The 25,062-nt window shown below is 40.5% G+C and overlaps 2 protein-coding genes across 17 annotated transcripts in view; both read left to right on the top strand.

Annotated features, from left to right (window-relative positions):
• Window positions 1-8,803, top strand: part of si:ch73-287m6.1 (RIMS-binding protein 2) — a 62,180-nt gene extending 53,377 nt beyond the window's left edge. For 9 of the 15 annotated variants that reach the window (XM_034895977.1, XM_034895976.1, XM_034895980.1 and 6 more), the window contains 9 exons: window positions 49-195; window positions 1,533-1,635; window positions 2,085-2,207; window positions 3,667-3,836; window positions 4,298-4,466; window positions 4,619-4,719; window positions 5,166-5,237; window positions 5,875-6,039; window positions 8,296-8,803. In XM_034895977.1, the coding sequence (XP_034751868.1) occupies window positions 49-195; window positions 1,533-1,635; window positions 2,085-2,207; window positions 3,667-3,836; window positions 4,298-4,466; window positions 4,619-4,719; window positions 5,166-5,237; window positions 5,875-6,039; window positions 8,296-8,529 (1,284 nt within the window). In that variant the 3' untranslated portion in view covers window positions 8,530-8,803. Of the gene's footprint in view, window positions 1-48; window positions 196-1,532; window positions 1,636-2,084; window positions 2,208-3,666; window positions 3,837-4,297; window positions 4,467-4,618; window positions 4,720-5,165; window positions 5,238-5,874; window positions 6,040-6,961; window positions 7,011-8,295 lie in introns of all 15 variants that reach the window. The other 6 variants (XM_034895991.1, XM_034895981.1, XM_034895990.1 and 3 more) reach the window with 4 other exon arrangements.
• A 9,231-nt stretch (window positions 8,804-18,034) lies between these two features.
• Window positions 18,035-25,062, top strand: part of si:dkey-1d7.3 (transmembrane protein 132D) — a 32,984-nt gene continuing 25,956 nt past the window's right edge. For both annotated transcript variants that reach the window (XR_004659879.1, XM_034895996.1), the window contains exons 1-2: window positions 18,035-18,509; window positions 22,018-22,915. Coding sequence is in view for 1 of the 2 variants with exons in the window: in XM_034895996.1 (XP_034751887.1) it covers window positions 18,440-18,509; window positions 22,018-22,915 (968 nt within the window). In the remaining variant the exon portion in view is untranslated. The remainder of the gene's footprint in view (window positions 18,510-22,017; window positions 22,916-25,062) is intronic.

Here is a 25,062-nt window from a genome sequence, read left to right as displayed (position 1 = left end):
GCGTCTGTGTGTTTGTGTGTTTGTATGTGCGTGTGTGACTGCCAAAAGCCTCACTATGGTCACAATGAAGATTATCACAGCGAAAGCAGCCGGGGCTCTGACCTGTCTGACATCATTGAAGAAGATGAGGAGGAGCTGTACTCTGAGATGCAGCTGGAAGAGGGACGTCGACGCAACTCGCACAACACACCCAAGGTGCAGTTCTTTGCACTTATTCTAAACCCAAGAGTCATAACTACCCAAATTTATTATTATTTAGTGAACTGCACAGGCACAGATACTTCAATTGAGACTGCTGCCTTGACTTGCATTTGATGTGTTGTTAGTGTGTGTGCTGAGTTTAATTCAAATTCATAGAAATAGGGAGAAAGAAATCAGCACCATGGAGAGAAACAGAGAGAGCCAGACTGGGTTTAACGCTTTCAGGCAGCATATCAACATACTGCTACCGGAGCAGTTTGATCATTCGGTCTGGACCAATTTTTATATTAGTCATCAAAACTATTGCTATTTTGCTAACAATCTTCTCTTTCTTTAAGATGCAATCTTCTCCATTTAGCTATTTGATGAGATTATACTTGATACATAGCAGCGGCCAGCGGTGTATGATTCCGGCTATAAGTAGGATTGGAGGTAGTCTCGTTGCCAGACCTTCCTCCACAGCGCTCTGCAGGAAGGTCTGGTTAGTCCACACAACATTCCGAGATGGGAGAAACATGCAACATGCAACGTGCTCTGGTTTATTGGCATTTCTTTAAACCAATAACAATCGTCTTGAGTGGCGCTAAGCAACGGACACAATGATGGGGCCTCTGCGAAGTAGCCTCGGGAAGGAACTTGTTTTGGTGGAACACGTGAACGTTCAAACGTTGTTTGAGGAGCAGTTCACCATAGTACTCATAAATGGGCTGGAGTTAAGAATGTCAACACAAAGAAAGCGGAAGGTGAGGGACACCTGGCGAAATTTCTGGCAGCACCTGAATAGTGTCAGAAATGAAACGGTGTCGATATAGATTGGGGGTAGCATGGAGCTGCGCCTTACCACCGCCTGCTGGCACAGAATCAAAATACAGAACATCGTCACAATGCTGCAGAGAGCACCTTTAATGTTTCAGCTCTATGCAGAGACATGAAGATAAACTGGGTGTGGTCAGCACCTGGGAGAGAGACACAGAGAGAGACTGGGTTTGAACAGTTTAGTGCTGTGAAGGGAGACTACACAGTAACACACGGTAGACAGTACTTACTGATGTCTTTGACACAATATTTTTTATTTAATTTTTTAAAGTATGTTGTCAGTATTTGCTTAATTTTGGAATGTTAATATTTCTTGTGGGCTTGTGTTTGTCTGAGTGTGTGTCTCTGCGTCTGTGTTTTAGTGTGCCTGCCTTTGAGTGCTGCATGATTTTGTTTACATACAATTTGTCAACGTGCGTTATTTTCACATGCTGTTTTGCGAGTATGTCCATTTGTCTGTGAGCTCTTGAATGTTTAATGTTTGCGAATTTCTTTGTGTGTTATGTTTATTTTAGACCAACACTCCTGCTGGAGGCCGTCATGATCGGGAGACTGGCCGAAGAACTCATCATGGCAGTTCCCAGCCTCAGAGACGACCTCTAATGGTCCCCTCAATTGGTCAGTATGGGCGGGTGGCTAGAGAGAGTGGAGGGGATTGTCTTTATGAATTTTTTTTTTTTTTTTTTTAAATCTTTTCCGTGCCATAGAACAGAAGTGTTTGTTGCTCTGTTAAACCCATCATGAGCTTATCTGTGTCTCCAGATCACCACTGTGTCTATGAACCATGCTCATGCCCTTCACTACCTGAACATAAGTTTGATCTTGCAGAGATTGTTATGATGCAACAAGCTAACACTTTTCTTAAACCGCTGTACACAGTTGCCCTACACTAAGATACTCTGATGAAGAATCTGACAATCCCGACAGTAGTTTTCTATACTTTCCTGTGTTCTATGTGTTTTTACCTTGTTGTCTAAGCAACAAAATATCTTCAGTTAACCTTTTGGGAGGGGAATGTTGAGATTTGCATTGTAACCCCATCACCCTCTAACTGGTGTTTCCTGTAGAGGTAACCTCTGAGAATAACAGTGAGGGAAACCCCGTCACCGAGGATGTATACTATGGCAAAGTAGCTCGGCACAGGACGTGGTCTTCCCGCAGGCACATGGGCGGCACCAGGTCTCCCCATGGTATGTGCCTGCAGTCCTGTTTCTAGCACCACAGCATGGCAACAAAAATGCCACCAGCAACTGGCAAAAAAAACTAAACAGCAAGAAGTAGCTGTGGACACTTTCAAGTGCCTGTTTCTCTGTCTCAAATAATAATAGGTATTATTATGCTTACAGTTGAACAGCATGACTGCACTGCACTGAAATGGTGGACCCACTGGCAAGCCATACCTGTTGTCCAGGATGAACGTTTCCACAGTTGCAGATGATAAATGATTGATTGACTGCTCAGAGAATGCCTCACTCACTGCACTGAACTCCAGATGCCTGCTAAACCCCTTCCCTTTGTGGTACAACCACACCTACTACACTTTCAATGAGAGCATTCATGCATGAGTTTTTAAAGAAATTAAGTGGTGGACATTAAAGAATGACTACACATTCACTGCTTTTTATTTTTATTTTTTAGAGATGTTTAAGTTTCTTGAGTATGAAATACAGTATCAGTTGTTGGAAATGCAGTTCTCCCTTTTACTTCTTTGCTAGTACCGCATAAATACAATTACCAAACCTTCTGTAGCTTGGCACATGCTCACCCGGGAGCAATGCATTTTGCATCAAAATAAAGCTTTGGCCCAACAGTATCACACTTTGCCAGCTAGTGCATTTTTTCAAATTCAAATATATTTGGCAGGCTTCCACAACAACTCTGTCATCTCTGCTTTAGACCTCTTGCGGCTACAAGGGTTGGCAATGTGTGGCAAGTTTTTTGCTTCAAATCACTTTTACTCAAATGTTATGAAGTGAAAATAGACATATGGAGTTGTAACTTTATTTTCCTTTAGGTTTCATGTAGCATGCATGTCTTATGTGTTTCTGGTGTACATGAATCACACTCTGTCTGTGTATTGCACCATGGTTTGTCTTGCTTCTCATTTGTCTCACACTGCATTTTCAAACAAAAAATAGACAAAAGTATTGTGTATAGTATTTGTGTGTGTGTGTGTGTGTGTGTGTGAGTGTGAGTGTGCGTGTGTGTGGAGACTGACCACATATTTCTTCCTGCATGCTGATAGGCACAGTTGTGGCTAGACAGACAAATCAAATCTGTCATGCAATGCAGCAAATCAATGAGACTTTTTGAGACAAAATTGATTCAAGCTCGGCTAAGACATCAATATGTAAACAAATGCACTTGCTTACTTCATAGAAGTGTACATACTGTATGCAACAATTTAGTCACCAAATGATTTTCAAGTTTTGTTTCTGAGCCCTGAAATCTATTCAATTTGTCTAAACACCACAAACCCAGGCTTACATTTTAAAGAAGACATAAAAACTAAGTTTGCTAATATTAACTATTTCTACAAAGAAACAAAGTCTCCTCCAAAGTTTCTGTTTTGTGTGTTGGTCCACATTCAGTGGTTGCGTGTTCTAGTGATGCAGGATGATGGAATCTGTTGTCTTCTATGTGTTTAAGATGACTACAGGGATCGGGATCGCCGCTCTCCCACCTACTACGATGAGTCGGAGCCTGAGGAGTCTTTTCGGATCTTTGTGGCCCTCTTTGACTACGATCCTCTGTCCATGTCCCCCAACCCAGATGCAGCTGATGAGGAGCTGCCCTTCAAAGAGGGGCAGATCATTAGGGTGGGAGATTACAATTAAGATTGGTCAGATACTTTGATTTACAGAATATGCCTTTTGGCTATGAACAAACACTATATTACTAAAATTAGAAAATTGGGTGTCATAAGTGGTTGTTTTAGTGCACAGTTCTTTCAGACTGACTTCAGCTTGTTGTTTGTGAAAGATTCATGTGTATAGGTGGCATTAAAACATGTTAACAAATTTAAGTCTTCAATCTCTATTTGTCCTTCAAACTCTATTTTAAAGTATAATAATAAAAAAAACTTGTATCAGTGGTGCATCATAGTCATAACAAACATATATTTTTGTACAAATTGTTCTGGAATTGACCTTTACATACTGTAGGGGTTGCCATGTTCATCCGAAAAGATAAAATACATAAAAAAAACATGTGAATCACTAGCATGACAGTTTTAAAGTGGGAGCGCTTAACATCACTCTTTTACTCTGTTGTCTGGCAGGTGTATGGTGATAAAGACACAGATGGGTTTTACAGAGGAGAAGTGAGGGGCAGGATGGGGCTGATCCCCTGTAACATGGTCTCAGAGATCCGAGCAGAGGACGAGGAGACCATGGACCAGCTCATCAAACAGGGCTTTCTGCCACTCAGCACCCCTGTGGACAGAATAGGTAGGCCCACCACGGTGGCATTCCCACTCTCATGGACACGTTAGACAGTTATGGGACTGCTTCAGAGTCGGTGGGGTTGAAATGTGTGATTGTGAATTGAAACACAAGATGAAATACTTTGTGTCAAACGTGTTTCCCATTATTGATTGCAGAGCAGAACAGAAGAGGCCTCCGACGAGATCAGGCCTCAAGGAGGATGGTGGCTCTGTACGACTACGATCCCCGAGAGAGCTCCCCCAATGTTGATGTAGAGGTACTGAGCTGATAATGACCCCTCGCTAATCTCACACACACACTTAAAGATCCAGGAAGTGCTGTATTAGAGTATAGCCACACATAAACATTTTTATTTTAGATTTTAAGGTTTATTTGTACAGGGAAAAGTATGTAGCGTAAACCTATGCCACACAACACAGCATTTATAGCATAAGCTAATGTGCAGTGCCCATTCCTATAATAATAATAATAATAATAATAATAATACACTGTATAATATTACATACATTATGTCATTTGTCTGACGCTTTTATCCAAAGCAACTTCCAATTAAGTGCTTTCACCCTTGTATATATACTATACTGTATATATACATATATACTGTTCACATATACATACTATTATAATAATATTATTATTATAGTGATTATACTTGGATCACATTCCTTGTATATCCCTTTCTGTATCTCTGTCTCCTGATAGGCTGAGCTGACCTTCTGTGCTGGTGACATCATGGCTGTGTTTGGAGATATTGATGAAGACGGATTCTATTACGTTAGTGCTGCTTGGCCATGTTTGCTTTTCTAATCAACATGTTATTTTTTAGTGATCTAGTGATCTGATCAGTACAAAACTGGACTGCCATTTTTTGGTTTTATACAGAATAAATCATCAAGATATAATGTGTTCACTTTTAAAGGTGTTGGTGGGCAGATTTTTTATTTTGTTTTGTACATTTATCTTTTTCTACATGACAGTGGTATCTTCTCATGAAAGTCTAAGCAAGAAAGTGAATAAGCCTCTGTCCCAAATGTGGAACATTATACAGACCATTCCTGGTTATTACTGTAACAGCAATGCGTCAACTCTAGATTCCCAATTTTTGCACATTGAATGATTACAGGCAGGATCCTGGGTGTCAAACAAACCAGTAGTTTGGGAAGGATGATGGATCTGCAAATGAAACATTTTGAAACCGAGACATGTATGTAATAATAAAAAGGAAATGGCAGTGTAAATTAGTTTCACATGCTGATTTTAGAGAACAAAAAGAAAGATTTCATCAATAGTGACCCGATACGAGAAATTGAATGAGCCTTAATAGAGCTTATACAGTATGACCTGTTGTGTAGACCGTATGAAATGCATCATGTTCAGACAGAAATGTCTCCTCTTCTCATTTCCGTTCCAGGGTGAGATCAACGGCCACCGTGGTCTGGTTCCCTCTAACTTCCTGGAAGAAGTGCCTGATGACGTGGAGGTGTATCTGACCGATACTCCGTCCCACTACCCCCAGGAAGAGCCTGCCAACCGGCCGCCTGCCAACTCTGCCACCACCGTCTCAGAGGGCAAACGGGTACATCATCATCGCCGCTCTCAGCGCTAGGCCCTGTGTTCATCCATCCTCCGTCCTCTCTCTTGATTTCCGTCTCTCGCTTCCTCCACTTGCCGTCTGTGTGCTGTTCATTGTCTGTGTTTGTCCATGTGGTGACAGTGGTGACTCTATACAAACTAACAAGCCCTCCCCCTTCCCCCTCCCCGTTTGGAAAAGGGGACAAAACTCCAGTGTTAACACCTTTCTGAGTCTCAGAGAAAGGAAGAAGCAAAGCCTGACATGGACAGAGAGAGGATAGACTGTGGGAGCGCTGCGGGTAATTTTTGCATGTAGCACTGGTTATGGAGGACTTGAAAAAGGCTCAACTCGTTCCTCACACAAGATAATTTGGTACCTCTTTGCACTGGAACACAAAATCAAATGGTGTTTTTTGTGTATAAGAAGTGCTTTATTAACACAACAATGGCTACCCAATGACACTGAAATAAATAATTTGGGAGAACATTTTAAAGATTAAAAAGAGAGCGAAGCATGCCTTTTTCAAACTTGATACATTTTATAATAACTTTCTTGGCTCGACTGCTGTGTTTCCTTAAAGAGGCTTTGTTTCTTTATGTATATTGCACACACATCAAATCTATTTTTCAGCCCTGTTGACCGCGGATATGCCATGTTTGCTTTGAGTTTAAGAGACAAAACTAATCGCAGCACTGATACATCCAAACTGTATTATTACAAGAGAACAATAAAAGACAACATTGGATATTAAAAACATTCTTTTTTGCGCTCTGTGTTCATGTGTTGGTGGTGTTGTTGACATTGTTTTCAGTTTTCATAGTGGTGTTTTTTTTAGTTTATTTTTTTGCAACAATAACTCTGCTGCCACATCTGATTTCTTTTTTGTTTTTCCTCACCCGCTTGGCAAAACAAAACAAACACACAGAAGAAGATTGTTCATTTCACACCATAAATGGCTCTGTCTGCCTTGTACAGTAAGTTGGCAACTTGAGATACCAAACTCGCGGCTCTAATGCGCACAGCTTGTGTGGTCACAGCAAAGGCTTTCTAATGCCAATTCCCATTATGGACGCACTCTAGTGTTTCTGTAATGCGCTTTTTTCACAGCAACGTTTCGGATCAGTGAAATCTGTCATTTCTCCTGGTTTAAAGTTTTCAAATGTATACATATTTATTTCAAATTGTGCAACTGTTTTAAATATTGGCCTCACAATAATGAATAGAAGCATTTTTGTCACCCAGACAATTTGGATCAGAGTCTAAGAATACTAGACTCTTCCAAATCTCAAATTTAATGATGTCAAATTCAAACCATATCATCCTATTGATGATGCAGACACATACCTTTTGTATCCAGCTGCTGCATTAGATGAGAAGCCTGGTATCTACAGTTGTGTCCCTGGGTGTTGTACTGTACATGACTGTACTGTATGTTTCCTCATGGCCTTCTGATGGTGGACTTCTCAGGCTCTGTCTTGTGCTGATGTCGTGCTCAACATTTAATGGCTTCTTCCTCAGTGTTTCTTTTACATATGTACAACTTTGTGTGTGTGTGTGTGTGTGTGTGTGTGTGTGTGTGTGTATTATACTATTTTTCTATGAAACTATGATAGTAACTATAGGCAGATTTATAGATAGATGTGTTGTGCTGTTTAGCTTTTTAAAAGTCTGTATTAAATGCCGATTGTGCTGGACAGCCATGTGATACATGTGCCATGTGGTAATGTTAAAAGAGAAGAAAATAAGTTATTTCCTAACCCATGACCTGACCATCAATCACATTGAATAGAAATACTAGCTTGAGAATTTCCTGCTGATCAACAAACGGGGCCAAAATGTAACCTCCTTGCTGGAGGTATAGATAATGCATTTGAATTACAGGATAAAAACAATCAGATGTGTTACTTAACAAGTACAGTCAGACAACAAACAAGCAAGTTAGACATCATAAGTCCGTGAGTAATTTGTTAATTGTGTGTTCAGTGAGTGGCCCTCAGCTGTGTAGAGGTTTTAGATCACAGAGAACTCACGCTCAGAGGGATGTACACTGCTTATTGAACAAAACGTGCATTAAAAGTAGTTTGATAATAAATTCAGACAGATGGATGGACAGACGGACACAGATGGAAAAAATATAGAGACAGACAGACAGACAGACAGACAGACAGACAGAGGCCTAGTCTTCAGTCTAAAAGGGTTGCTTCTTTTGTAATCCGCTGCCCCATGCCTCCACACCTCCCCAATCGCTTCTCTTCTCAGATTACCACAGAAACCACCGACACGGTCGACAACGACGCCACACCTGTCCGAGCGCCGTCCCCGATTGTTCGGCCCCTCCTCCCAGGCACCATGAGACCCCTCAGTCCTACAAGGGGCCCCCGCATCCCTCTGGAATCCAGGGACCCACGAGACCAAGATCTGGCAAACAAGAAGAAGAAAGGACTACTTTCCAAGGGGAAGAAGCTCTTGAAGAAACTCTCACCTGTGAAATAATAAAAAAGGCACTCATGTTCTATACGTGTATATGCCAGGCTCTGTATATTGCATCCATACAATCAACTCTGATACAGCAACACATGACAGAGAAGATGTGAGCTTTGTCTCCTGGACTGCCTGATCCTATTTTAATATAACCAGTGATACAATTATTCATGTACGGTGATGGACACAAATTAATTATGTACAGTGCAGTGCCAAAATCAAGAGAGCGGTCACCTGCCGACACAATAACATACTACTGTGATGTATTTTAAATCAACGGATGACTTAAAAAAAAAAAACTAGGATTTTCATGACAGTATTTTTCTGTTTTCTTTATCATTACTTAAAGAAACGGTTCATTTGTTTCAAGCAGGGTAGATGTGAAAACAAAGCATCTGGTTGCATCTTCTAATGGGCTTTTTTCTCCGCAAAGAAACAAAAACATCCATTTTTGTGGAGTATTGATGTCACTTCAAGGAAACAGAGACCTTACTCCTCTATGAAGATCTCAAATACACTACACTGTTATCGAGGCATTCTGTCAAGCAATGCTGGCTGCTAACATAAAGGCTTTATTCTGTGCAATATCATAGAGAGGCGGTAGCATACGTATGTGGGAAGAAAGTAAATATTTCCACTTGTACCTGTGATTTCAGCAGAGTGGAGTATATCTGTGATGGAAGACGTTTAAAAACAAAAAAAATAGAATAGCAGATTGGCAAGAGGGCATTAACGTCAGAGACACCGGGCGTGCTTCGCTGTCTCAGTGGCCTTTATTAAAACAATATGAGCGTGACATTGCTCTTTTGATCGCAAGTTTGATTTACACCAGGGTTTTTTTGTTTCATGATGGGTTGCTTGTGCTTTGTCATTTAAAAAAAAAAAAATTAAATAAGAGTAGAAATGTTGTCCTTGCTGTCAAACTGTCATGAAATGCCTAGTTCAAGACAAAACTTTGTGTCTTCCTATTGCACAAAGGTGGGTGTTTTGATTGGTAAAAGACATGTTTTGTGTCTGTGTGTGTGCGTGTGTGTGTGCGCAGCAGTATGTGATGCATTCATGTTTTGCACCTTTCATGTCTCTTGTTCACTATTCTTTTCTTAAAGAGACGCCATGCAGTTATTGGTCCTGTGTTTTAGGGATGTGCTTCTACCTCCATTGCCCGTGCACTGTTCAGATTTGTTGTCTCATGTTAAAAGGCTGTTAAAGCCTAATAGAAATTACAAATCAAAATGTCAAGATGTGCATTGTTCACTGGTTATGTTCTATCAAACTGAGGTCTGTGGAGAGAAACACTAACTGATTTCACATTTCATATCTGGTTGCTTTTATGTTCTACATGACTTGTACTTACAGTACTTAAGGACTATACCATTACAATTTAACATGTTTCACCTTTTCTGGTATAGAATACATTTTATACTTTTTCCTTTGATTTTGGATATTTAAAAAACGTATGAAATAAGCACATGCAGTCAAAGCCTGAGTCTGCATGGAGACACTTATCAGTGCTGTCAGTTTTCTGTTTATCCATGTAGTTTTGGACTCACTGAATGTCTTCTGACACCAACACACATATTTGCATTATGCCACTAAAAAACTTGCAATGGGAAATATCATCACATCAGTGGAAACTACTTGGGTTTATTACATCCTGCAGACTGTTACACTGGCTGTCTATTAATTCAATTTATTATTCATTGTCATTCATTCGTTGTAAAAAGCTCCAAAATCCAAAACGCGTCTTTAATACAAGATGGTTGAGTCTGCAGTGAGGCTATACTGAAATCTGAATGAAGTGTTCTAAGTGAATGATAGCATTTCACTTTCACTTTTTGTCCTTCAATTTATTCACTTCCAGTTCTCCCACAAGTCCTCCAAAACACACATCCTTATGGGTGATTTATTCCTTCCCTCTTATATGACCAAGTCGTATTTTAGGGTAGGACATTCTGTTTAATGATAAAATTTATCCTACATTCAGCATGAATTTTCAACTTTCAGATTCACTTTTTACTACTTTCAGCCAGTTCCAATTCAGCATATATTAACATTTTTTTGCTGGTTTTCACATCCAGGTAAACTTGAAAATCTGGAGCTTGGAGAGCAAACCAAATTCTAAATGAAAGAATGGAAGCCCTAAAATGCGCAACGCTTCCAATGCTACCTTCGAAGAAAAAAGGGAAAACCTACCTCAGTTCTTGGCTTATTATAGTCATTGTACAAGAGTATAGAAATAATGAATTGGATTTTTTTTTTTTTTAAAGCAACCTTGTATTACTAAGAGAAATACTGTACCATCGTTCTGTATGCTGTGGAGGTGACTAAAAGTGCTCAAGAATTACTAACTGGAGGGAAAGTCTAATAGCTTTAAAATGTAAAAAGCTTATCCTCTCTCTGTTTAGTTTTAAATATCCAGTAAATCCTATGTGTCTCCAGTTGTCCTTTATGTCAAGTTGCACTTGAGGGTTCTCTCTCCCCATTATTTCTTTATATTATTGATTAAATGCATTCACTAGAGAGGGTTTGCCAAAATGGAATGTAAGAAAAGTTTGGCTGACAACCGGTTTACATGCTTTTGGTTCCAAAGCTGTTTATGTATGCTTTCTCATTCACAAAGTCACAAAGTTGAGTAACATGGTGTCCCAAAACCAAATCATTAACTTGTGATTGGGCCAAGAGTCTCTAAACGCTGTAGCTCTTTTGTACTTTTGTCCATTTGTAGATAATTTATAAATGTTTCTACTTGATTTTACGACAGCCTTTTTGTTAGTGCACTGAGATTTCCTCTCCCTGTAACAGACTGCAAGCATTCTCCATGGTGTCCTTTGAAATCACATGTATCAGTCCACCGTATGTGCTTGCTTTGTGAATCAAAAAAAAGAAGAAAAAGAGACCTCATTGGACAGTATTTATGGTGATTCATTATGTGTGGGTGTGCATGTGAAAAATACAACTTTTATAACCAAATTAAATTTGATATTTAAAAAAAAACAAAACTTGTTTACTATATTTGTGTATGTTATACGTTTTTGCGGAAGGTCAGACATTGTATAGATATATATACATATACAGAATGTTACTAAGTGACTTAACATTCTGCTCTGGACCATCCTTTAACAATCAGTGTTCTAAATTTGGTTGCTAAGGGTCTACATTTACACCGGAAATACATTAGAGTCCTCATATAAATCAACACAGTATTAAGTCATCATGATAATATTGTTGTAGAAGGGAACAAATGTACAACATTTTCAATCATATTTTCATATTCTGGACTGACGGACCTGACTGATGGCTTTCATAGACTTGGTTTATCTTTACGTAGACACGTAGCGCCTGACATTAGCACAATATATGAAGTTCCAGATATGTCCTCTGATGGCCACATTTTAGCGACATAACCTGGGATTGTTTATCAGAATCATGTCTATCGCCATTTTTATGGCTGCACCAAACAAAGCTAGAGAGTATAGACTGAAAATAAATCCTACTGTCAGTAGCTTTGGTCAGTAGTCAGTATTGGTTGCCTTAAGTTGCTTAATGGCACATCAACTTTCTGATTTAATCATCACCCAAGGTTGTAGTTTGCTGTTGTTGTTTGGATGGCTAATCTCTATACTAGCTTTAGAAAATTCTTGGTGGGCCACCTTTGGTAGCTCACCTCACGCCCACCAACAGAGGCTCAGTCCTCGACGCAGCGGCTCAGGGTCTGACTCTGACCAGCCATTTGCTGCAACAAGAATTACAATGACAACATCATGATGGCATGTGTTTTGTTAGAATGTTGATTAGGAGACATATGACAAGTTATGCGATTTGACACACAGTATTTGTTCAGTTTATTACACCACCAAGTGGTTAGCACTTTTATCTAAATGGGATATTCTCAACACAATTTTTGATTTTAGAGGACATTAATTTTGTCAACTAAACGAAGATGAGGGAATGAGTGAAGTGCTGTAAAATGAGATCTGGGTATAACAGATGTTGCCTCTCATCCAGGACTATTTTTGGACTGGAAGAGCCGGACAAGGCTGAGTCTTAAATCACATTTTAACAACTAGTGACTAGTTCAAAGAGATCCAACAAAGATTAGTTAGTTAGTTTGTGTCATCTCAGAAGTTTGAAATAAGAAATAACACATGTAACTACTTCATCATCATCATTATTATTATTTTTTGGGCATTTTAGGCCTAATGACAGGACAGCTGAAGAAGTGAAAGGGTGGAAATGACGTGCAGCAAAGGGCCCCAGGTCAGAGTCGAGCCTGGGCCCGAGGAGTAAACCTCTGTACATGTGGACACCCGTTCTACCAACTGAGTTATCCGGGCACCCATCATCATTATTTCTCTCACTACAGTCCATTACAGAAAGGGAAAGGCTGTACACTGTCTATTTATTCAAAACTATGTTACTTCCTCCCCTTTCCTCATGTTTTACATCTCCATTTTATCAGACACACGCCTCACTGTGTCCACCAATTTTACATGGTGGCAGGGAACATTCAAATGAGAGGCGAGCAGAAGTGAACTCAGCGTTGTGGGTGAAAAATACAGAAAAACAAATTACCATCAAAATAACAGACTAAATAATGTACCTTTCTTTTTTCCCCATTTTACTTGTGTGTATAAATGCCTGACAGGTCGCTGTTTACTGCTGTTATACTACAATCCTCAGGAGGGCAGCAGTGCTTTTCAGTTGGGCAGTGACAGACTCTGATTGTGACGACAACGAGGGATGTAATGTAGAAGGGACAAACCTGTGTCCCATCATGTTTAATTGGCTTATTTAACATTTGCTAATCACAGTTCAACAAAGTCACACCAAGCACACAGACGCATCATAACAAGTACTTAGGGCTAAACTTGAAATTCTTCAGCCTCCTTCTCCTTTTTATATCCTATATTTGTGTTTACCATTAGCTTAATTTGAATTTTGATTTAAACCAGAGAGACACTCAAAGACTGAGAGAACACTGCAGTTTCCAGCTGGGTTACGTTCAAACACCCATTGTGCCCTCAGGGAGTTAAGAGAGAAAGGAGATTAAATCTGTAAATCAACGAATATTTGTTTTGATGCTTCTAATATGTTTGCCCTATACTCTCCTCTCTCACTGTCCTTCTGATGGTCTCCTCTCCCTCTCTCACTCCACCTCCCTTCCTTTCCTCCCCTATCCACCACCTCCTCTCCTCTTCCGCTCGCTCTTGCGCTTATTTTCCCCTCGCTATCCAACACATCTATATTTAGCTGTAAGTCTGTGGAGACCCCGAGGGCCAATGGATGTTTTAAAATTCTTGCCAGTTGTAACCTTTCTATCACTCGCTTTCGTCCTGCCTGCCACGCCACCAGAGGGGGGCACAAGGAGATATCCATCTTCTGCTGGCCTTTCTGAATATTTCACAAAACCTCAGAGTGGCAGTTAAACGCTCAACATCCCTTTGACCCTTCTGCCTTAAGATCACAGCAGGGATCTCGCAGGTAAAATATTTTAATTTGACTTTGATATACCAAGACACGAGCTGGAGATTTCTTTTGAAGTCTTTAGGAACATTTTTTAAAACTTCCCTAGACCCATTCAGTTGGGGTTTAGTAAAGAAGCTAAGGGGGCATACACACCCATTGCCTTGCATATAACGACTCTCTGCTTTCACAAAACATCTTAACTATCCTTCTATGAATCCATACAAGGCCAAATGAATCAGTTTGAGGCACAATTTACCTTTGGGCCACTATTTACCCTTCCTTTTCCCCTACTTTGTTAACATTGTCTATGTATTCTCTTATCTTTAACCTTGATGTACACATCAAGCATGTTAGCTTGATCATACCATTCTCCAACCAGTCCCCGGGTTTAGTTTGTGTCAACATGATTGAACGCAAGCACAGGTGAATTTATTGCCGTGATGCAAAACGTACTCATTCTAATTATACTTGTTGCAAACATGGTGCTGTGATTTGACCTGAGGTTGTGTACAGTAAGTATTACATACATCTTTTCAGCGCTTTCTTAACAAAAAGATCAAGCTAGATCAAACTGAGTAGTTCACATATGTGTCCATCCATTCCAACATCCCAGCTGGTGGTTTGAGGCAAGCCTCTTAACCGTCCCTCACGGCGCTCTGAGGGCAGGCTGCCCATGGGAGGATGTACCACCTGGCCGGTAACTCATTTGAGGCATCCTGCCGGGATGGAAAACTGATATTTATGGTGCCCGTGCTTTGAGAAGAGCATTCATGCATCTTCAGCGGAAGAATGTTGGCCGACGTCAGCTAAGAGAAGGAGCCTCGCCTTGGTGATTTATCTTCAGCTGAGACTGCTCGACATGGGAGAAGTAACCTTGGAGCTTAAGTACCATGAGTGTTGAAAAGGCCGACTGGCTGGCTGCCTCCTGGCAAGCTGTAGTGCTAAGTGTTGTAACACAGGTGTAACGGCAACTTTATGTTAAGAGACTGTACTCCAGCACATCCTGGAGACCAGAGTGGAGAACGCAGAAGCGGTTTCATTTGTCTTGGGTATTCTTCATCCACCTTTTTTATGATTATCCTGTTCATGTTCCCCACCCTCCCATCAGAAGCAGCCTCAGCAGGATGATGCAGAGATGAGTGGAGATGAGTGCACCGGTCACAGATCACCTGGATGTCAACTTCCAGATAAATGTAGACATGGTCAGGACAATCTGTTGGAGTTCAAGCCAAGCATCAGGATGGGAAAGAAAGATGATTTAAGTGATGTGAACAGTAACTCAAATAACCACTAGTGAAAACCGAGGGATGCGGAAGAGCATCCTTTAACACACAACATGTCAAACATTAAGGCATATGGGCTGCAGCAGCTTAGAAAAGGGAACTGAGGCTACAATGCTCACCATCTTAGTTTAGTGTGTTAGCATGCTAACATTAGCTAATTAGCACTAAACACACACACAGTTGCTGATGATGGGAATGCAACTAGCTTAGTATTTGGAAAAGTAAAGGGATCACATTCGTAATTACAATTCATCCTGAGGGGGACATGAACATCTGCACCATATTTCATGGCAAGCCATCCAATAGGCCTGTTGAGATCGTCTGGAAGAAAGTGGAGGATCAATCGACTGTCTGACCCACATTTCCATACCTAGAGTCACACTGCTAGTATCTAAAAAGAGTCAATGGTCTATTTCCTAAATTCTTGACTAAGTTCTGGCTCTGACCTAGAGTGGGTAAGCCCCCCCACACTCTGCTCTGATTTCACCCTGCACCTCGGTCTGGAAACCTTTACTAAATTTAATTTAATTATCCTGCTTCAGTTTACAATTTTGAGGGAACCAATCACAAGCTGGATCATCTACTTGGCGTGCTATTTGCAGGTTTAACATGATGACATTGGAGAAGCAACCAAGCAGCTTCTTGTTTACATTTAACATGACGGGCAACAAACGCCACCGAAGCGCAGCAACCCGTTGATGCCGCTGTTGCTTTTACGTCCCCCAGATTGTTGGTCTGATTGGTAGAAGGACTATCCAATTGCATACAGAGTCATCTGAACTATGCCCGTCAGTCACGTCTCTTGTGCAGAGAAAATACTGAGCAGACTCCCCAGACCAATGCTTAATCTCAAATCTCTAGAGCTTGGCTTGGTCTGGTGATAGCCAGACTAGCTCTGACCATTTGTCACTGAAGTAATTTCTCCTGCTATTTATATGTTTTTATGTACTTCATAATGAAGCACAGCTTCCTGTTAAAATGTTAAAATGTACAAATCTAAAGTGATTTAGTTCTTGTTCGCTAGTATCTCACATTTAAAATGGCCTCCAAAAACATTTGAGCCACCTGGCAGCTGCTTAATATCGAGTATTCAAGTCACACATGGTGCATCGGACCACCTCTCTGTCATCTTTAATAGCACCAGCAGCAGGTTGCATGTCTGGAACAACAACTGAGGTCTGGAGACATTCCCAGACTCAATAGTCGGTGGCCTCTGTCACTGACAGCTTTAATAATCACATCCAGCCAAAAACCACAAACAAACTGCTCAAATTAAAGCTTAGTGGCTTCAAAATGCAGTTCTAACCCTGCCTTGTAAACACTACAGCAATGTGTACCATAAAATCAAGTTCCTCTCCTGAGGTAATACAAATTCCATTAGTGTTATCGGCATTTAGAAATCCCTAAACATCTCTCTGAGGCACATATCAGCCTCTGCTGTCAAGAGAGAAATTATTTATTTGCCATGCATAACGCTGTAACCTTGGCACTGGCGCCTTTCCATAAAACAGGCACAGAGGCAGTGGGCGCAGTGGGTTAAGTTGGCAGCCATATTCTGCCAGTAACGCACATTTGTTTCAGTGAACTTGTATTTAGGGGCATGTTGGGGAGAGGAGAAGTGATGGCTTAATCTCATTTCTCTGACTAGTCTGACCAAGCTCAATAAGGTGTTCTTTACTGTAAATCTGATGTCAGCACTTAGTCTGATGTCTCTGTGCAAAACCAGGATGGATGTCACTATGCTTAAACTGCCCAACCCTTCCTTAGACACAACATGTCTCATTGTCTAGAGACAGATAGTCTAGCTAGGTGTCTCAATTTACCATGCAGAGATCTGAGGAGCAGTTACCCATAGTCCTCATAAATCCACCAAAATTTAAAATCCCAACTCAAAGGAAGCGGAAGGAAATGGACATTGGCGAAAAAGACGTTCCTACGACACCGGAGCAATCCTGGAAGCTAAATGAGAGGATGTAGACTAGGCACATGGCTATTTCACTTCTGGCTTTGAACTCGGACTGATGCTCAGTTTGCCTCAATTATGAGCGTGTGGAATTTTAGGTCAAGGCAGATGAAGTGATACGTGTAAAAAAAAAAGGAAATTAACCACAGTGTTAAGAAATCAGATGTGGCCTGAAGGCCTGATGTAGCACAGGAAAAAAAAATCTGTGTTTCTACTTAATTTGAAGTTTGAACCCGACACGTATGTGAGGTTGTCTCAAATTGTCAATAAACAACTTTATATAGTTCAGCAGAACTCACATAGGACTAAAGTGGCGTTTGCATGAGTGTTTGCTGATCCTTACCATGTGGCCTAATGTATAGTGTGCTGTGACACCAAGAAGCTTTAGCTAAAGTGCCTGCATCCATCTGCTCCATCCTACATAGTGTGATCCAACATGATGCTGTGGACTGAGAATATGCAGCTTACAGCTGCTGGCAAAACCTACACCAAACTTGTTTTAACCTCTCAAAAGCTCGCAATTAGTAGAAAGACCTTCTGAGTGTAATGTGAACATCTTGGCATTTCTTAGAAGAACTTTAAATCAAGTTGTGTTATAAATAAAAAGTGTACAAAACATATTAATATAATAAATACATAATAATAATAATAACTATGATGTGTTCCTGCATAGCCTATAAAGTTGCCCTTCAGCCCAGAGTCACATGCTGTAATTTGTTAAATCAACATTAACATAACTCGTGGAGAAACCACTGATCCCTTTGACCTCATGTGCATTTAATTTGCCCGCAGCTCTTCCCCTACCGGCGATTACCCACGTGGGTCCTGTTAATCTGACAGGCTGCACATGTTGACGGATTTCTATCATGGGAATAGCCGTGCCTGTTGCTGTCCTGCCGTGCCAGCTCCAGTTGTGTGCTCCCGGAGGACAACATCCCCCCTCGTCATGCAGATGAACCTAAAGGACACATTTCAGAACTATTCCATATGAAACCACACAAATCTTTATGTGGATAGGGAATTAAACCAACATTCTTTTTTTCACTTGATCCTCTACAGTCAGAGGAGGTGACTTAACCGGACATCAGACAATGTAATGATTTGCTTCCACCTGCATTCTTTCAACCGACTGCCAACAAGTCACCAAAGCTCACCATAAGGTGCGCACCGGAGGGCGCAGCGCTGCAGAACCTGCTGAAACTTTGCTGAAATGATGCTCAGCCTTCCCCTCTGTTCACTGTTCCCAGTCGTCGCAGTGGCTGTTCTCACAGCTGCTAAAGGTGAGGTTTATGAGTGATTTTAATTAACTCTTTCTGATTCTATTCATCTATTGGTCATGTGTGTATGTTTGAGAAGACCCACAGGAACGCCCTCACACATGTGAAAAGAAATGAGTTGGAGGTAGCCTGAAGGCTCCATTCATTAAAATGAAATGAGTATTTGTTCTTGCTTTGATGATCTAAATACACACACATTGGATTAACAAGATTTGCTTCATTGCCTCACTTATTTAAGTTCTGGTGTAATCTCACATTTGCACAGAATAGGACAATATGTAGTTGTTTCCTTTGTACTCTATGAGGAGGAGGAGGTATATGAGAAGGAGGTTTGATTGCAATGAAGTGTTCAGGTGACCTGCTTTATAAGATTGTAGTGTTGTATTTTCCTATTTTTTAGTTTTTGTGCTTACTTTACTGCCCATGCTTTCTGTCCATTTCATTGTCCTAAATGAAAGTGACAGCATGCTCTCCAGTGTGCATCCAGTCGCCTCATCTGTGGGATTATAGAGGCCTGAAGCCGTGGTTGCACAGCTGTTTCTCTGGTTGTTTAAAGATAACCTGCATTGGCAGCTATGAAGTCACAGTAATCCGCCTGTCTCCCAGTGATACCGATATCATGCAAAAGACTGCTTTGGGAGATTGCTTAGGTTTATATCTGCACGATATCTGCGTGTGCATGTTTCATCATCATACATATATGTGGGGCGGCTGTATTTTTGCTCGTTCAGGACTCAGCAGTGCAGCTGTGCTGTTAATGTATTTCTAAATGATAGAGTTCAGCCTTTGATATCTCCTCTGCATTGGGATTCATGAATATGCACGACATCCTTATCTTTCAGTCCAGCCCAGAGATTGAACTAACATTTACAAAAGTGATTTAAATATTTCAAATAGTTCATCTAATGTCACAAGTCAAAATACTGGGATCCAGCCAGCACTCATCAAATAAATATCTAATCAATAAATAACATTCACTGATGTACAGCTGTGTATATCCGTAGTGGACGAATGAAAAGAGCCTCAGATCAGAGGCTGCAACTAAAACTACTGTGATGTTATCACATTAATGTTTTACACACAAATCTATCTACACTTTTATTTTTAATGTTTGTTTCACAGAACCTTTATTACTCAAGTGTGTGATCATTGAGTGTGTGAATGAGCGTGTGAGCATTACTTCTAATAATCATCTAAATAAGAACTACTATATGTCCTAAATTCCCCAGTCACTTTATGGTCACACATGTTGCAGACTCGTTTAAAACCAGACTGAGGATTATTTTCCTTTGTTTTCTCCTTTCCATTAACTCCTTTGACCTGCAGTATACACCTGCAACTTGATATGGAATATGGGCCAGTTAGTAGGATGAGGATATATTTTTAACAAGATGGATTAATAAACGTGAGACAGTGTCGGCCTGTCCATCACAGATGTGGAGTAGTAGTATGTTCACTCTTCAACAGATGTCCAAACTATACAGATCTCTCTTGCGTGCTTGTTTGAGTAGAATACTGACAATAATATAAACTACAGAGCACAAACCTCTGCCAAAGAATACTTCTTTAACTTCAACCCAAATTCAGCATTTATAAAAACTTCATGAACTTTTCCTGTAAAACTTGCAAGGATTTGGAGTCACATCCCTTGATTAGGATGTTTTAACTATTAATTCCTTTATGGATAAAAGCCAATAATGGTCTAAAAGAAGATCTGGATCAACACCAAAATCTACTTAGTTGATCCTTGGCCTGCGGCCTATTTAAAAAAAGGTCTGTTCATTGATGAATGTCATGTCCTTAGTGGAGGTGATAAAGAGTCCCATAAAATGTCAGTTCATTTAAAACATTTTGACAATTACATTTTTGGTCTGACAGCCGCAGACAGACAGATTGGATCATCTCTAAAGTATGTTATATTTTCACTTTTGGTTTGTCTTAGTTGTGCTGCTATTATGCTAATGAAACATGTACCAGCCAACATCTACTTTGACCTTTTCATGTGAAACACTCTGAGGCATCTGTCTGATTTCTGGAATCCATAAGACAGTTTCGTGTGTGCTTTTCTTTAAACTACGTTTTTAATATAAACTCTGACCTGTGAGGCTGACTGTATTTTTTTTCCCTCACAGATGTTCTTTTGCCTTCAGACAGAAAATTGATTTATACTTAGATGTATTCATGAAATATGGTTAGAAAATCAGGAAAATAATTACACGTTGCATGGAAAAGGACATTCCGCTTTGCAGATAAGTTATTTTTGTGATGTACTTCAGCACAGAGGATGACAAATAACAAAGTGTCTTTGGCAGGAGGATGTGGGAGCTGTCACACACAGCATCCTGTTGGGACAAACAGTCACCCCATGGAAGTAACAAGCAGGTCTTTTTACCACTCAGACACTGCATTAGCCATTGCCCTTATTGCATCGCATTGAAGTATTATGTGGAGAGCAGAAAAAAGTTTCTATTGTCATATGTAAGTTTGGTGCACAAAATAGCACCACAGCATACAGGCAGAATGCCCATGTTTTGTTGCCAGAAATGATAACTACAATGCCAAATTTAATGTGTGTATTCCCTGAAATCAAGCCATTTAAGAATAGGGTGTCATTTGGCTAAGCCTTTAATATGCAACCTGTGGATTTACTATAATTGTTACCATCTGGTTACGTTGCATGCAATAGAAGTGACATGGCACGGCCTTTTCCAATCGATCCAACTATATTGAGCACCATCATTTGACTGTTAGATCAGCACTTTATAGAAGTTGATCGCTTTAGAGGAGTGTCGTGTTTTGCTTATAATGTTAATAGTCTTTCAGAGACAGGATAGCCAGGGTTTGCGGTTGCTTTAAAGGCAGTGTGAGGGAAATAATGCTGAGCAAACAACTGTTAAAAACATCCCTTTGTGTTCTTCGTTACACAGCGGTTATCATGGTCCCAAAACTTAATGATCTCAATGTTGCAGCAATTACTTTCAGTCTTATTTTCACGTACATTTCACTCTCAAAAGTGCAGATCAATCCGTTTCCTAGCCCAGTTTTAGGACCGGACACTCACTCATCAAATGCCAATCCTTTTCATGCCAAACCCCTCTCTCCTGTTTGTCTCAATTCTAACATTTCTTCGCTACGAACACTTTGTGTGTTTTCCTTTGCTCTCCTTTTCTTTCAGTGCAGCAATCAATAAGCCATTGCCTTTGACTGGGGTCTCACCTCCCTTGGCTCTTCGTTATGACCTGCCTGCCCTCACCAATTTTTCTCGATCCCTCTAGCACCCAACTCATTCTTGTCCTCGACCCTTTGCCCGTTTCTCAAGCTGTGATCCTTTTGTCAACCCTTCGGCTTCTTGCCATCCTCATCAAATGCTCTCAATTAAAGTAACTGGTTTTGTAAGTGGCAACTGCGGATCTTAATAGCAGACTGAAACTTTATACTTAAATGAGTTGAGTTTAAAAAGCGGGAAAGTAGTTTTTGCACTAATCCCTTTTTTTAAATTCTCCCCTCCCAGTTGCTGAAGGTCAGAAGGTTTCTGTGGAAACTGGGACATCCTCCACCCCAGTTTATCCCACTGTCAACTTTCAGGTCCTCAATGTGGATCATGTGTTCCTGAGGCAGGACAGCCCAGAGCCATCAGGGAACTCCAACCTGAAGTCTCAGACTTTTCTCATCACGGGTAAAGGCGCTGGGCTCCTCCAGCCAGCTATCAACGCTTCATACGGCCCCCTGACTGTGGATGCCCCGATTTCTCCAGACCTGCTCCTCAGTGGGCGCAGGATCCTGCCAGTCATTTTGGTCCGCCAGGTTCGTTCCTCATCCCCTGTTGTCAAGATTCTCTTCCACATGCCCACAGAAAGTGGCATCACTGTTGGGGAAGAAAGGATGAGGTCTGGAGAAGATATGGACAAGGCTAAGGATGGAGCCCACTGTGTGACAGCGTACGCTTTCTGGGAGACAAGGGAAGTTCGTGGGGCATGTCTGGTGTCTCCAGGTGGATTCTGTGTGGCACAGCTGAAGCCCGAACCTGCCTGGTTCAGCTCAGGCAGCCGATCGAGCAGTTCTAGCGGGGAAGAAGGAAGAACCGAAGGAATTAAAGGGCTTCAGGGGAATCTTGTAGAGGTTTACTTTCAGAGTCAGAGGAATCCGACAGGCCAGTGTACCCCGCAGGATAGCCTGCAACGTGTAGGAGTGGGAAGAGGAAGAGACTCTAGGGGATCAGGGACCCCGATGAGGCGGATAGGGAGTGTCAATCTGCTCAAAACTCCACCAGGGAACCCCACATTTTTTCGACTGAGGCTGGGAGGCGCCGTGGTAATCCAGACCTCTTCCAAGCCCCTGAAGGCCACAGATGTTGCAACTTTCTACGTCTTCCTGGCGAGCACATCTAACCTGGAAAATTTCACTCTCAGGTGAGAAATGTTCACTTTTTCTTTATCAGCTGTCACTTTCATCTTTTCTTTATCTGCACTTAACCCTCATGTTGTCTTCGGGTCAAATTTGACCCATTTTTCAAGTTTCTGTGGCAGAAATTTGGATTTCTTTCAACCATCCATGAAACTTCCCAAGACAAATTAAGGATCAGTTCACTACTATCATTGGCCTTTGGGTGTTTCTTTCAATTTTAAAGCATTATTACTCAACTTTGACAGTGTGTGATTATCCATCAACATCCTCTGATCTTAAAGTCAAAATTATTCATACTTTCTGCTTTTTTTTAACTCAAATGTTTGATAGAATTTCTTAGGAAACATGAGGTTTAGTGAGCAAAAATTACAAAAATAGTGGTAATAAGTTGTTTACGTCAAGCAATGCTATAAAAGTGTTGAACAAAGTTTAAGAGAGATAAAAATGTAAAATTTAGTGACAAAAATGTCAAAGATGTCAAAACATGTGTTCATTTTTATTTTCAACACAAGGGTTACAGGAACCGTTTGACCTTGTGACCTTTCTTTACATGTTGGACAAGCAGTTGTGGTTTTACAGGGCGTTGTGTGTCAGACTTATTTTCTTGGCCTTGAGCAGAGACTTCTGACAAGTTCAAGACCAAGACAGCCTGGCACATAACCCCCCATGTAAAAACAAAAAACAACTGTTTTTTGACAGGCTAGATGTTTCCCATTGGCCTCTGATGATGTACAGTAGGTACATTACACAACTGTTTTTTAAGTATTTTTGTGCAAGTCCCAGTCGGGTCTTTAGTTGTGAGTAACATAATATTAAACAGATAACAAGTAAAGATGTCCATTAGGTCTCTACATGCTAACACTTAAATATGGTATTGAAAAATGTTTCAATCAAATTAGTGTTTACTAGGCTTTTTACAGAACTGAGACCAATTAATTTCAAGGTAGAGGCCTTAACATTTAATATTTAATGTACAGTACGTGCATAAACAAGGCCTTTGCTTTCAGGTTTTAATCAAGTAAAAATCTTTTAATCAAGTCTCACAGCAGTCTAGATAAGCTCTGCTTTTCATTTTTCTGACTTAGAAAAATGTCTACAGTTCTGATTCATTGACATATTAAATGTTATGGACATTTTAAACATTTCTGTATTGTTCTGTAGAGGTTAGACCCATTTTTGGATACATTCTGCTGGTTGTTTTGTATGCTTTGTGGTAAAGATGTCAGATTTGGATAGTTAAGTAGCTAGTCTGTTCTCCACAGATGTCAGTGCTTTAGCCTGTACCCGCTGTTTTGGTAGAGAATAAACTAATATTTCACTGAACCAGGATAACCACATTACACACTGTAGTGCCAACAGTCTATGTTTGCCCTCCATAATTAAATAAAGCTTTAAAATGAATAATTCCTAGATAACATATTAGTGATTCAACTATGTTGCTGAGTGTGCAGAAGCCAAGAGTTCAGGAGTCACATAAAATGTAATTGTCACTTAAACAAATGAAGCAGAAAAAGAGACTCAACCCAAGTTAAATCCCAATGATGAACAGTATATTTGAGCATCTTCATGATGGATAAACGCCATGCATTTAAATGGTTACTTAAGGCACTTGAATACTGATAGGGCTCACCATCAAGGCCGTTCAATAAATTGCTTGAGCACCAACATGACTTGTGTTGTCTGCCAGTTGCACTGGCTTCATAAATTACAAACATGTTATATCCTGTCTACTTCAACTTCTCAGTTAGTGGGGGAGTTATGGAGAGCACGCTTCCATAAACAGGGAAATAATTGGCAAATTATTCACCGGTTTCCATATCTCAACATCCCACTAACATTTCAACAAGGTTCTCTGGGTATTTGACTTCATAAATAATGCATCTATTTAATGGAGCAGGAGAACAAATAACTAACATCTCCCTCACTCCTGTGGGTAAAAGTGAAGTTAATATAAAAGCGCAGACACCCACAGCTCAATCTATTTCAAAGTTTCTACTTGCCTCCAATTTTACCCCACTCAGTGATGTGAGTGGAGTAAAATAGTTTTTATCGCATCGCTTCAGATCAGTAAAGTGTAGAGCCATTGCAGTGAGGTTTGCGTTTTCAGCGTTAACTCAGCTTAACGGTTTTGTCTGAAACGCTAGACACATTA

Source organism: Etheostoma cragini, chromosome 16 (assembly GCF_013103735.1).
Source record: "Etheostoma cragini isolate CJK2018 chromosome 16, CSU_Ecrag_1.0, whole genome shotgun sequence".
In the NCBI taxonomy this organism is placed as follows: Eukaryota; Metazoa; Chordata; class Actinopteri; order Perciformes; family Percidae; genus Etheostoma; species Etheostoma cragini.
Note: the sequence above shows the minus strand (reverse complement) of the source record. Positions and strands in the feature narration are given on the sequence as shown.